The sequence below is a fragment of the Mustela lutreola genome, chromosome 11, assembly GCF_030435805.1.
Source record: "Mustela lutreola isolate mMusLut2 chromosome 11, mMusLut2.pri, whole genome shotgun sequence".
Classification (NCBI taxonomy): Eukaryota; Metazoa; Chordata; class Mammalia; order Carnivora; family Mustelidae; genus Mustela; species Mustela lutreola.
The window spans coordinates 83,658,072-83,670,495 of NC_081300.1; the positions used below are offsets into that span (position 1 = coordinate 83,658,072).

Below are 12,424 nucleotides of genomic sequence, written 5' to 3' on the forward strand. Positions count from 1 at the left end.
TTTTTCCATTTTTATTTTTTAAATATTTTATTTATTTATTTGGCAGAGAGAGAGAGAGAGAGAGCGAGAGAGGGAACACAAGCAGGAGAGAGGGAGAGGGAGAAGCAGGCTCCCTGCTGAGCCGGGAGCCCTATGTGGGGCTGGATCCCAGGTCCCTGGGATCATGACCTGAGCCGAAGGCAGTTGCTTAAATAACTGAGCCACACAGGCTCCCCTATTTTTCCATTTTTAAATTACACTGTCTTTTTATTATTGAGTTGTAAGAGTGCTTTAAATTATTTGAAGTAAGTCTCTTATCAGGTACATAATTTGCAAATATTTTTCCCATGCCATGGGTTGTCTTTTCACTTTCTTGACAGCGTCCTTTGAGACAGAAAAGCTTTTAACTTTGATCCAGCCCAATGTACCTAATTTTTTCTGTTGTCACTTGTGTTTTTGATGTCGTGTCTAAGAAACCACTGCCTAATTTAAGGTCATGAAGATCTATTCCTATGGTTTCTTCTAAGAGTTTCATAGTTTTAAATCTTTACACTTAAAAGTATTCTTGTTGACCCTTCAGGCTACTCAAAACACATCTCTCTGTGAATCTGGCTTATGACTGTCGAATAACCAACTGTCAGGCTTGCCTGGAACTCAGGGCTTCCTGAGGACTTGGAACTTTCAGGGCAAAGACTCACGTTCCTCGGCAAACCAGGATGAATTGGACACACTACCAATAGACCTCCAACCTGTCAGCTCTAATAGAAATCATTACCCTTCCTCTCCATAGCTTAAAATAGATAATGAACCCCTACTCACCTGGAGTGAAAGATCAGTTTGCTTTCAGTTTAACAAGCATGTATTGAGTGTACACAATGCAAAGCCCTGGGGTTGCATTTAGTGGGGAATATTAAATTCCAATTTCAGTGTCCATAAATAAAGCTTTATGGTTCTAGGCCCTTGGGGTACATCAGCAAGCCTTTACCTAGCTTCAGTTCTAAGACGGCAGAGATTCTAGCTGGAGGAGGATGGGAAAAACAGATAGGGAGGATTTTGAAGGTGGGGATTTGGTTTTATTAATCTTTGGTCTTATTAATCTTTGGTTTTATTTTTTTTTTTTTTTTTTTTTTTTTTTTAAGATTTTATTTATTTGCCAGAGACAGAGGGAGAGAGAGCGAGCGAGCACAGGCAGACAAAGAGGCAGGCAGAGGCAGAGGGAGAAGCAGGCTCCCTGCCGAGCAAGGAGCCCGATGTGGGACTCGATCCCAGGACGCTGGGATCATGACCTGAGCCGAAGGCAGCTGCTTAACCAACTGAGCCACCCAGGCGTCCCAATCTTTGGTTTTATTAATCTTTGATTCCCCAGTGTGGCTGGGGAATCACAACCCCTCAATAACGCTTGTTTGTGGAATGAGTGAATGAATGAATGAGTGGCCTTTGGCTTTCTCATACTTAACTTATATCTTTTTTTTCTTGATTCATTTCACTAGACAGCTCCATGATGACAATGACATGTCTAACTTGTCTTGCATATGCCTGGTGCCTATTACAGTGCCTGGCACAGTAGGTGCTCAATAAACGGTGTTTTAATGCATGCCCACGTCTTTGAATTTTTCATTCCCTTCATTTGCTATACCAGCCTGGGTTTCAAGAATATTACACCGGTAACAACATTAATGAATCCCCACAAATAAACATTTAGAGAGGCGTTGTCAACCAAAGAGTGCTCATTGGTACCTCGACAGCCATTTCACAGACTGTTGTGCCCTATAGGCACCCAGTAAAACATCGCCAATCACAGAAAGCCTGTAAATTCCTCTAACCAGAAGGGCTCTTCCCCGCCCCCTCTCCCCGGGCCGCTCGCTCTGCCCTCCGCCTCCTCCTCTCCGCCCACTCTCCTGGCGGCGGCGGCTTTGTCTCGTGGGCTGGTCCCTGGCGGCTCCCTCCCCCGAACAGCTGCCGCCGAGGGAGGAAGCGGCGCGGGAGCTATCCAGCACCCCGGTGCTGAAACCCCGACCGCCCGTCATCCACCAACACCATGTAAGGGCCATGAAAAGGGCTCGTCCTGGCTCAGCGCGGACATGGAGGAGGACTTATTCCAGCTAAGGCAGCTGCCGTGAGTATCATGGGGGCGAGGGAGAGGAAGGCAGGCTTTCCTTTAAAAAATGAAAACCTGCAGGGGGGCATCTCTGCATGGTTTCTTGAATGTACAAGGAACTGTTGGAGAGGAAAGAATTAGGCCCCGAGGAGACAAGCCATTTTCCTATTCCAGCAGTCCAGCCTCTGTATCTCTGACTCAGTTCTATTTTTCAGATCCGTCAAAATCTTATGGGGAGCTAGGGGTATTGTGTTTTCCCTTGTAATTGCTCTCAGTCCTAAAGGGATTTTTGAGGTCTGTGTTTTAAGAAAGCATTAGCTGCTGTTTTGAAATGTGGACTGAATTGATGAGTCCATGCAATGACATCGGTTTTTCCCAGCCTTTTCTCCTATGCCGTGAAATTCCCAATTTTTCTGCAAGGTCTTATGGAAGGGAATGGTACTGCTCTTGCAAAGTGGTTTCTAAAAGGCTGGAATGCCTTCCTAGATGGGAGGCTTGGACAAAGTCTTGTTTATGAAGTGTGTGAATGAGAGGGCTGAAACCTCTTGCCTTCTTCTGAATGAAAGGTTTTTGTAAGAGCTAGCTAGAGTGAGACTCTGTCTATGGCTATCCTTGAGAACATCAGGAATACAAAGCTAGAGGATGGGAATTTTTAGGGTATATCAGATTTGCTCTGAGAATCTTGGAGAAATACAACCAAGCAATGGAAAGGACAGGGGCTTTGTGGACGGGTTTACGGATTTCTCCTACAAGCCAGTGGTGATTTGTTAAGCAAATCCCAAGACTATGAGATGGGGCATTAATGCGGATTTTTGTTTTAATTTTCAGACGCACTAGCCATTTGGATGGTAAAAGTAGACACTGTTTGGAGTTGTTGTAAAAGATACATCATTGTTAGTGTGTGTATTTTCTTGACTTAAATTTTTCCCCCCTCTCTAAGCCACGGAGAAATTCTCCCAAGTGACTTTTAGTGTGATTGATACAGCTCTCTGAGGCTCTGAATACTGAAGGGTATTGTAAATGTTTACTTCTCAATTGGTGTAAAAATTAATTTTCATTTTAAAATTTTAATTAAATTTTACTCTCAAGTTTTTATTAATTGATCCACAAATAGCATATCTTATGTAATCAGCATTATTTCACAAATGCCAAAAGATGCTCAGTTATAATATCCAGAGGTCGATGTATGAATACATAAAAATACACATATCTGAGTGTAAATCTCTCGAGGAAAACATACCACTTTCAATGAAAATAATATCATGTTAAAAAAAACCAGCCCATTATCTCAAAATAAAAAAAATAATTCAGAAAATGAAATATGAAATCTCGTACTCAGAAGAAGAATACAATACATATTGGAACTGTAGCTAATGAGATGAATTTTCAAATAATGTCAGAGCATGTGAACTTTGCAGATTTCTCAGAGCCCATGTATATTTAATCTATTCAGCTATAGACATGACACTATTGTGACAAGTCCTTCCTTAATTAAAAAGAAATTAAAAATGATGACAGTTTTATTAACTTAAATTTTAAAAATCATTTAGTTTTTATACTAATGTATATAATATAATGTACTAATATAATCTCTGCATAGAGTAAATAAAGTTAAAAAAGAAGTACAAGAATAAAAACTAGTCTCTCTCTTCCCAAACCACAGGTTAAGTTTCTTGGTTATTCTCATTGATACTTTAACACAAAAATACATGTAATATCTATTAGCGAGGTGAAACTGTGTATTGGCTAAGAGCATTAGCTCTTGAGTAAGACAGACTTGAGTTCAGATCCTGGCTTTGCCACTTTCTGGTTATTGGACTTTGAGCAAGTGATTTAACCTTTCTGAGATTGAGTTTCCCTCGCCATAAAATGGGGCTCACAATCATCCTTGATTCACAGAGTTATTGTAATGACCAAGTGAGAAAATGTATGCTGAATGCCCGGTAGACATAAAGCATTTGACATACATTAACTAATATTATTATTATCTTTAAAAATCATTTAGAAAAATCTTTAAAAATCATTTAGAAAAATAGATATAGACTCCCTATGTTGAAGTCTTCAAAACTGTAATCTGCAATTTGAATGAAGTCAAAATTAGCCCTGAAACGTGTTGACGTCTATTTATAAAAAGGGAATGAAGTAAAAGGAACAGCCACGTGAATCTGAGTGGGTTACAAATCACGACTTAGAAGTTTTTTTAAACCACACCCTCTGTATACTGTGCACAGACTGCACGCAACAGATTTCCTGAGAGCAATATGGTTTTTTAAAAAAATCAGAATGCTTTGGAGAGGGTTGGCAAGAGTGGACTTCGGAACAGCCTCAGTCCTATGGGAAGCGAAGTGTTAATAGATTATAAGCCACTAAGTAGTTTACAGGGTTTGGGGAGGGGAAAAGGAGTTGAAGGTGCCTAAGGAAACAGTCCCTCCTTGCACTTGGAAGCTCCTTCACACAACTCAAGGATGGTTCATTTTAAGCCCCAAACAACCTCTGTCTTTTACCTGTTGTCCTTTCAGGCACAGTACCATGTACAGAAGACTCCAGAGGCTAAGATTTTGTGCCTAATTCTGCCTTTTGTGTGACCTTGTACAAGGCAGACTTCTCTGGGTCTTTCCTTTCTAGGATGATTTTTTTTTAAGATTTTATTTATTTATTTGACAGATGGAGATCACAAGTAGGCAGAGAAGCAGGCAGAGAGAGAGGGAGGCAGGCTCCCTGCTGAGCAGAGAGCCCGATATGGGCTCCATCCCAGGGCCCTGAGATCATGACCTGAGCTGAAGGCAGAGGTTTAACCCACTGAGCCACCCAGGTGCCCCTAGGATGATTTCTTGAAAGCAACTTTTGCAGACGGCATTGGTTAATTGGTTGATTGATTCATTCATTATATTCATTTGGGCACATAGTACAAGGGATTCTGCAACTGAATAATATAGACACGGTCCTTGCCCTCAAGGTAGTCACAGTCTGGAGCTGCAATGTCCAATATGGTCGTCACTAGCTTTATGTGGTTATTTAAATTTATTTTTTTTTAAAGATTTTATTTATTTATTTGACAGTCAGAGATCACAAGTAGGCAGAGATGCAGGCAGAGAGAGAGAGGAGGAAGCAAGCTCCATGCTGAGCAGAGAGCCCAATGCGGGGCTTGATCCCAGGACCCTGAGATCATGACCTGAGCCGAAGGCAGAGGCTTTAACCCACTGAGCCACCCAAGTGCCCCTGGTTATTTAAATTTAAACTTAAATTATATAATTTGGATATGAAATCATTTCTATAGTATAATATACAACATAAAATGTAATTTATTTTTTAAAATATGTGAAATTTTAAAAAATCATCTTTCTCAATTGCACTAACTACATTTCGGGTGCTCAATAGCCACATGTGGTTACTGGCTACCATATTGGACCACGCAGGCCTGAAACATTTCCATAATGGCAGAAAATTCTATTGGACAGCGCTGAACTGGTGCTGGGAGAGGCAGACATCAAACACATATCATTGCCCAATAATTATGAAGATTGTTTTAAGGCTGCAAAGGACAAGTGCAGGGTACGGTGAGACTAGTACTAGGTGGGGAAGGAGGGGAGGATCAGTGAAAGTTTCCTTGAGAAAGTGACATTGCTGTTGAGCCCCCAGAGATGTGTAGGAGTCATCCAAGGAAAGAGATGGGATGAGGAGTATTATGGACAAAGGGAACTGTGTAGATAAAAGCACTGAAGTAGGAAAAAAGTGTTGCGTCTCAAAATCAGGCCAGTGGAGGGAGCATACAAAATGAGGAACTTAAGGGAGGCTGCAGAGGATGACCTAGACCAGGCCATACAAGACCCTGTAGTCTGTGACAATGAGCTGGAACTTTATCCTCTGTTTGCCCAGATTTCTCTCTCCCTCCTTTCTTACAAACTTTGTCTTCAAGATTAAACTTAAGCCCATTGTCTCAGTGAATCTCCCACTGACTTCTCCTGGGCTTAATCAACAGTAGGGATAAAAGTGTGGGCTCCGAGGCAGGCAGACCTGGGTTCAAACATCTGAGTGGCCTTGGGCCAGTTACTTCACCTCCTGAAGGCTGGGTGTTCCTCCTTAAAGTCAAGATGATGGCAGTCTCTGCATGACCGGTCTGTTGTGAAGGTCAAGAGAGTCATCATTGGGGTCTACGGCCATACCACCCTGAACGCGCCCGATCTCGTCTGATCTCGGAAGCTAAGCAGGGTCGGGCCTGGTTAGTACTTGGATGGAAGATAGTCATCATTGGGAAGTTCTTAGCACAGTACCTCCACACTAGCTTAGTTTCCCTTAACCTCCAACATTACCTAGAAGCCATGGCCTCCTTCTCCAAACACTAAGAAAATGTTCCCCAAAGGGGAAGATTTCTTGCCAAGGAGGAGAAAGGGGTTTCAGTATCACTCACTTCACAGACAAAAAAGAAAAGGAAAGGAAAGAAGAGTTATTTCAATAGCTTAGATCTGGATCCTCAAGGTCAACCCACCAGAACCTCTTAAAACTTCAAGCTCAAAGCTGCTCACACCCCATCATTTCCAACACATGCCACCCAGCCTCACCTCTAGGGGATATGTGTTTTAGTGACTTAAGGGGAACAATCAATCTGGAGTCCAAATAAAGAAGCTCCCTGGCAAAGAAGCCATTGCTTGGGTGATTTTAGGTTTCTGGGAGGATCATCCAAGGGTTTGCTGGCCCAGAGAGTAGCTTTACTGCCCCAGTCAAACTCCTCTCTGGCTGTCTAAAAGAATTATGCAGATCTGTATGCAAGTCACTGTGTGATCTTAGGCAATGTATTTGCTTTCCTGAGACATAAGGGGTGCCTGGGCCAACTTTAAGGGCATTTTTAACTTTATGATTCTAAGCTGTCTAGATGGGTGTGCCTGGTACCATCCTGCTTCAGGGAAATTTTCCTGCTGTAATTATTAATTACATCTCTTTTACCTTGTAGTACCCGGTTTCTCGACTTTGACACTCTTCCCATTGTAGACCAGATAATACTTAGCGGTGGGGGCTGTGCTGTGTTTTATGGGATGTCTAGCACCGTCCCTGGATGCTTTACCCACTAGATATCACAGCCGTCCCTCCAAGTTGTGACAATCAAACATGTCTCCTGACATTGCCAATGTTCCCTAGGAGAAAAAAATCACGCCCCATTGGGAACCACAGCTCTAAAGTATTTTAGCAGAGGCAATGAATTATTCAGTCTCTCTATTTCTAGAGCATCCTTGGGTCTCTCTTTCAACCTCATTTCTCTGACCTTAGTCATGTCAGGACCCTAGTATGTGTTCCACCAGCAATTTGTGCACTTCCCTCCATCCTCAGTTTACCTTTGGTAAAAGATTGTCAGATCCATGAGGACAAGAGTTTGGTCTCACACACACAAGGTCCTCATGGCATGCTTACTGAATGAATAAGTTACAAACTTCCCAGAAAGTTGTCACAAAGACCTCTGTCCCCATCCCCCTCCCCACTGAAGCCATGGCATAGAATGATCACGTGTAGAGGCCTCTCTACTCAGGCAGACCTGGATTCAAATCCTGCCTTTTCTGCTAAATTGGAAGGTAATCTTTTCTTCTCCAAGCCTCAGGTTCAAGTGCTTAGTGGAGCTAGCAGCACATGTTAAGGGATTAATAAATGTTAACTATTATTTACTTGTGATTGTTACCTTTTGTCCAGAATATAAACCAGTGGTCCACTACCCAGGGAACAAGATCGATGCTATTCAGGTCGATGGGGGTGGCAGGAAAGTACAAACAAATAAAATCCACAGAAAATTAAAATCCCCTTTAATGATGGCCTTCTAGACATTCAGGAATGGAAGAGACCTTAAATGTCACTGTATCCAAACCCTCACACCTTATCTCCCCAAATTCAGAGCAGGAGGGCATCAAGAGGTGCCTTTCAAACATCTGAGGCCACCATTAATAGCTTATTAAAATTCAGATCCCTGGGCTCTACTCTTCAGAGATGCAGTAGCATTAGATCAGGGCAATGACCCAGGAATTGGCATTTTAATCAGTTCCCTAGGGATATTCTTGGCCTCAGAGAAGCATCAGCTAATTGGTTGAGACCACAGGCTGTGGGACTACCCAGACCAGTGACTGTAGTACCTTATTTACTATCTGGGGAACCCGGGCCAATTGATGTAATATCTGAGCTTCTATTTACTTGTTTATAATTTGGGGATTTTAATAACATGTCTCTCTCAGGGTTGAGGAGATCATATAAGAAAGTAAGTAAATATAGCATGTAGGCATATCAAAGTGCTACATGTTAAATATCTTCATCCCCGGGTCCATCCAGATGGATACCCTCCTGCCCTAAGACCATCTCTCAGGAAGGGGAGCTCGCTGCCTCTGAAAGCTGCCTTTTCCACCTCTGGACTTCTCTGCCCAAGAAGGCTCTCCAGACTGTGTTGAAATCTGCTCCCCTCTTCTCTAAACCCAGAAGCTCAAGCTCTGGTCTCGGGGTCCAAGTTGAATAAGCACCATTCTTCACTTGCCCAGACCTCAAGTACTTGAAGACAGAGGTCCAGCCCCCGAAAAGGCACTTTCCAAATCACACAGATCAGGGAGTGCCCACGTCTTGTCTTGAAGGAAACAAAAAGCAAGTCCTATTTTAAGGGACCTTGGCAATTCCCACTGCTTCGGGTCCACAGCCTCTAATCCCATTTGTCAATAGGCCTCAGATTCCAAAGAAGCCCCTGTGTGACACAGCTGAGCTCCTGGGACAAGACAGAGGGGCGCTGGTCATCAGCATTGCTGATTGTGCTCCCCAGATAAGTGGGCACTTGTCATGCCCTGCAGAAGGGTCTCCCAGGAAAGGTGTCTTCTGCCACTAATGGGGGTCAGTGGGGAGGGAGGACAAATGACAAAAGCTTCAGTTTCCTCCATCCTTCCCTCACTCTAGTCCCTCTACCAAGCCACTGTCCCCTCTCACACAGCTGACCACAGAGCCTCCTCTCTAGCCTCCCTGCTTCCTTTCTTGCCATCCTTCTATGTTAAGCATGCCTTTTATTTCCCGTCCTCTAGTGTTTTGACATCTTGGGGCCTTGCTGACCCTGAAGGGATTGACCCTCCCTGAGTTAACTGTAATGATTGACCTGCCAGTGTCCTTGCACAAAGTAACCAATCCAGAGCCACTCTCCACCTGTTCTCAACACCCCAGGGCCAAGTACCAGACAGCCCCTGTGCCCCAGAACCCACTGACATTCAAACTGGCCAGTTCCTCAGCCTGGTTACCCTGCCTCGCCTCTTTCTTCCTGTGGAAACCAGGATAAGGGTTCTTACCTGCCTTTCCCCTTCCACTTCCTCTGCCTTTTTACCAACTCAGGTTCTTCCCCATAGGGTGCCTGAGGTGTGACAGGCTATTGCATTTGTGATCTAGGAGTATTACAGGGTATAGTTTTCCCCCTGGCAGTCATCTCCTGATCTTTTGGCCTCGCTATACCCAAATAATAATAAAACCTGCATTTTATTTTATTTTTTTAAAGATTTTATTTATTTATTTAACAGAGAGAGACACAGAGAGAGAGGAAGCACATGCAGGTGGAGTAAGAGAGGGAGAAGCAGGCTTCCTGCCGAGCAGGAATCCTGAGGCAGAGCTCGATCCCAGGACTTTGGGATCATGACCCGAGCAGAAGGCAGACACTTAATGACTCATTCAGGTGCGCCGAAAACCTGCATTTTAAAACACTCTCTACAATCTAGTTCCTCCTCTTGTGGACACATGTGTCTGATGAGTGATCTTCTCAAACTCAACCCTGATCATCTTCCGTCCTCTCTCGCCTACTTGAAAACTTTCAGTGGTGTCTCCCTGGTCTCAGGAGAATATGGAAAATCCTCACTGTGGTGTCCAGAGCTCTGCATGATACGGCCTGTCTCTCCGACCTCCACACCTTGGTCCTGCCTCTGAGCCTTTGCACCGGCCATTTTCCCGACTGTCTCCCTACCATCTGTGCACCACCCTCCTTGCCTTGCCATCTTTATCTCAGCCTCTGTAGGAAAGCCTATGCTGACTCCTCCTTCCTCCAATTGTTCTTTATCTTGGCACCCCTTTTTTTCCTTCTCAAAATCAAAGTGTGTTCAAATCTATTATAATTTCTTCATTTACCATCTCCCCAACTAGAGCACTGGCCCCAAGAGGGCAGGGACCACATATATTATTTTTGTTTCCTTTGGTATCTATCCCAGCAGTCAGCACATAGTCAGCACTCACTCGGTAAACATTGAAATACTGAACGATTATGCCATGCTCTGGACACAATCTGTCAATATCAACTCCTTTTGTCTCCATGGCAAACCTGTGAGGTGGGCATTATCATCTCCAACCAATCAGGGATGAAATGAAGACTCAGAGAAGTAAAGTAACCCACCCAGGGTCACACAGCAATGGAGGGGCATGAGAAGGGATCCAAACCCCGATCAGTCCCTGATCTTCTCCTTTGGGGCAGACCACCTCCCTTCATGATAGGACACTGAACACCACCCTGTGAAAATCAGTTAGGAGTAAGCTTCCTTTTCTGTCTGGTAGATTCATCAACTCAGAGGATCAAAGTCCAGAAGCTCAGATGAAAAGAGAAGAAGCTTCCTTATCTAAAATACCCTAACCAAGCCTCAGACCCTAATTTAAGGTACCGGAGAGAATTACATGATGGTACAAATAAGACCTTTAAGTTGACAGCCATCTCCTCGAGCTCTTCCCTTCTTTAAATAGCAAAATTATGTGAAATAAGTGTTCTCTGCTATTTTGGTAAATTACATGCTGTATATACACAACAAATGCCAAGAAATTGTGAGCCAACTTGTTTCAGAGCCCTCATACACTTAACGGATGGCCCTTCGATTTTTATCTTTTGTATCACATTCCCCATCCCCCGTCTTGGGAAACCTTGGCTCTGGTGGTTGATAGATACTTTCAGGAACCCGACCAAATCAAAATGTAGTCTGGCCAATTTCCGAGTATAAGTTAGTGTCAAAGGCCTCTTTGTACCTCTGTCTTCTTCTTCTTCTTCTTCTTCTTTTTTTTTTTTTTTTTTTTTTTTTTTTTTTACAGAGAGAGATCACAAGTAGGCAGAGAGGCAAGCAGAGAGAGAGAGAGGAGGAAGCAGGCCCCCCAGCGAGCAGAGAGCCCAATGCGGGGCCTGATCCCAGATCCCCGGAGTCATGACCTGAGCCAAAGGCAGAGGCTTTAACCCACTGAGCCACCCAGGCACCCCTGCACCTCTGTCTCAAAACAAGTTTTCCTAAATACAGGTGCCCTGGCTTCTAGTGATATACCAGAGTAGGAATATGAACAGATCCTGGTTTACAACTGCAGGGAGGTAAGCTGCCTTCTCAGAGTCACAGAGCACAAAGGTCTGTATACTCCCAGCTCAGGCAGGAAGGTGACTTGAGTTGGGCCAGGTCAAGGGAAGCTCAACGCCCACCGTCTTCCCTTTAACCTTCATAGCAGTCTTGCAATCCCACTGTCATTCTCATTCCATGGATGAAAGCATCCCCACATGCTTAGCAGATGCCACATGATCAACAAGAGCTCTGTAAATAGTTGTTATCATTATTTATACGGATTACTAAAGGAATAGATGCGCAGGTTAAAAATCCCAAACATGGCAGAAAGCAAAAAAAACAAAAAAAATTTCCTTCCCATGCAAAAAGTTCCCATTCCCAATGCAGACCTTCTCCTCCCCAGAAGCAACTAGTCTTTGGTTTCTTAGGAATCCTTCCAGATCACCCAAGACTGTGGAAACATAAGTACTCAGCAGCTGCGCTTCTCAGACTTGAACATGCACACAAATTGTCTAGGGACTGCGTTAAAATGCAGATGCTGTCTCCGAAGGTCTGGGTCAAGGCCCGGGACTCTGAATTTCTAACAGACCTCTGGGGGATGCTGGGGCCCCGATTCTAGACCACACTTAAATCTTAGTAACAAAGGACTTAGATCATGGGACCATATTCTAGCATATTTAATAATAAGCCCCAGGACACCTGAGTGGCTCAGTTGGTTAAGTGTCGACTCTTGATTTCAGCTCAGGTCAAGATCTCAGGGTCATGAGATCAATCCCCACATCAGGCTCTGTACTGAGTGTGAAACCTGCTTAAAATTCTCTTCTTCTCCCTCGGCCCCTCTTCACGTCCCCGCTTGCACTCTCTCTCTCTCTAAAAAATAAAATAATAAGCCCAACAATCTTTTCCTGTTGGCTCTTACAGATCAGATCCTGTGTGTCTGTGTGTGTGCGTGTGTGTGCATGCGTGTGCCTGTGTCTGTGTTTATTGTGGTAAAATATACATAAGAAAAAAATTGCCATTTCGACAATTCTAAGCATAATTGTCAAAATGATAAATTTTC

At 43.7% G+C, this 12,424-nt stretch overlaps 1 protein-coding gene across 1 annotated transcript in view; it reads left to right on the forward strand.

Annotated features, from left to right (window-relative positions):
- Positions 1–1,825: 1,825 nt before the first annotated feature.
- The window catches only part of SVOP (SV2 related protein), a 74,247-nt gene continuing 63,648 nt past the window's right edge, over positions 1,826–12,424 (forward strand). Inside the window, exon 1 of the mRNA XM_059140607.1 lies at positions 1,826–2,095. Coding sequence (XP_058996590.1) covers positions 2,061–2,095 — 35 coding nt within the window. The 5' untranslated portion in view covers positions 1,826–2,060. The remainder of the gene's footprint in view (positions 2,096–12,424) is intronic.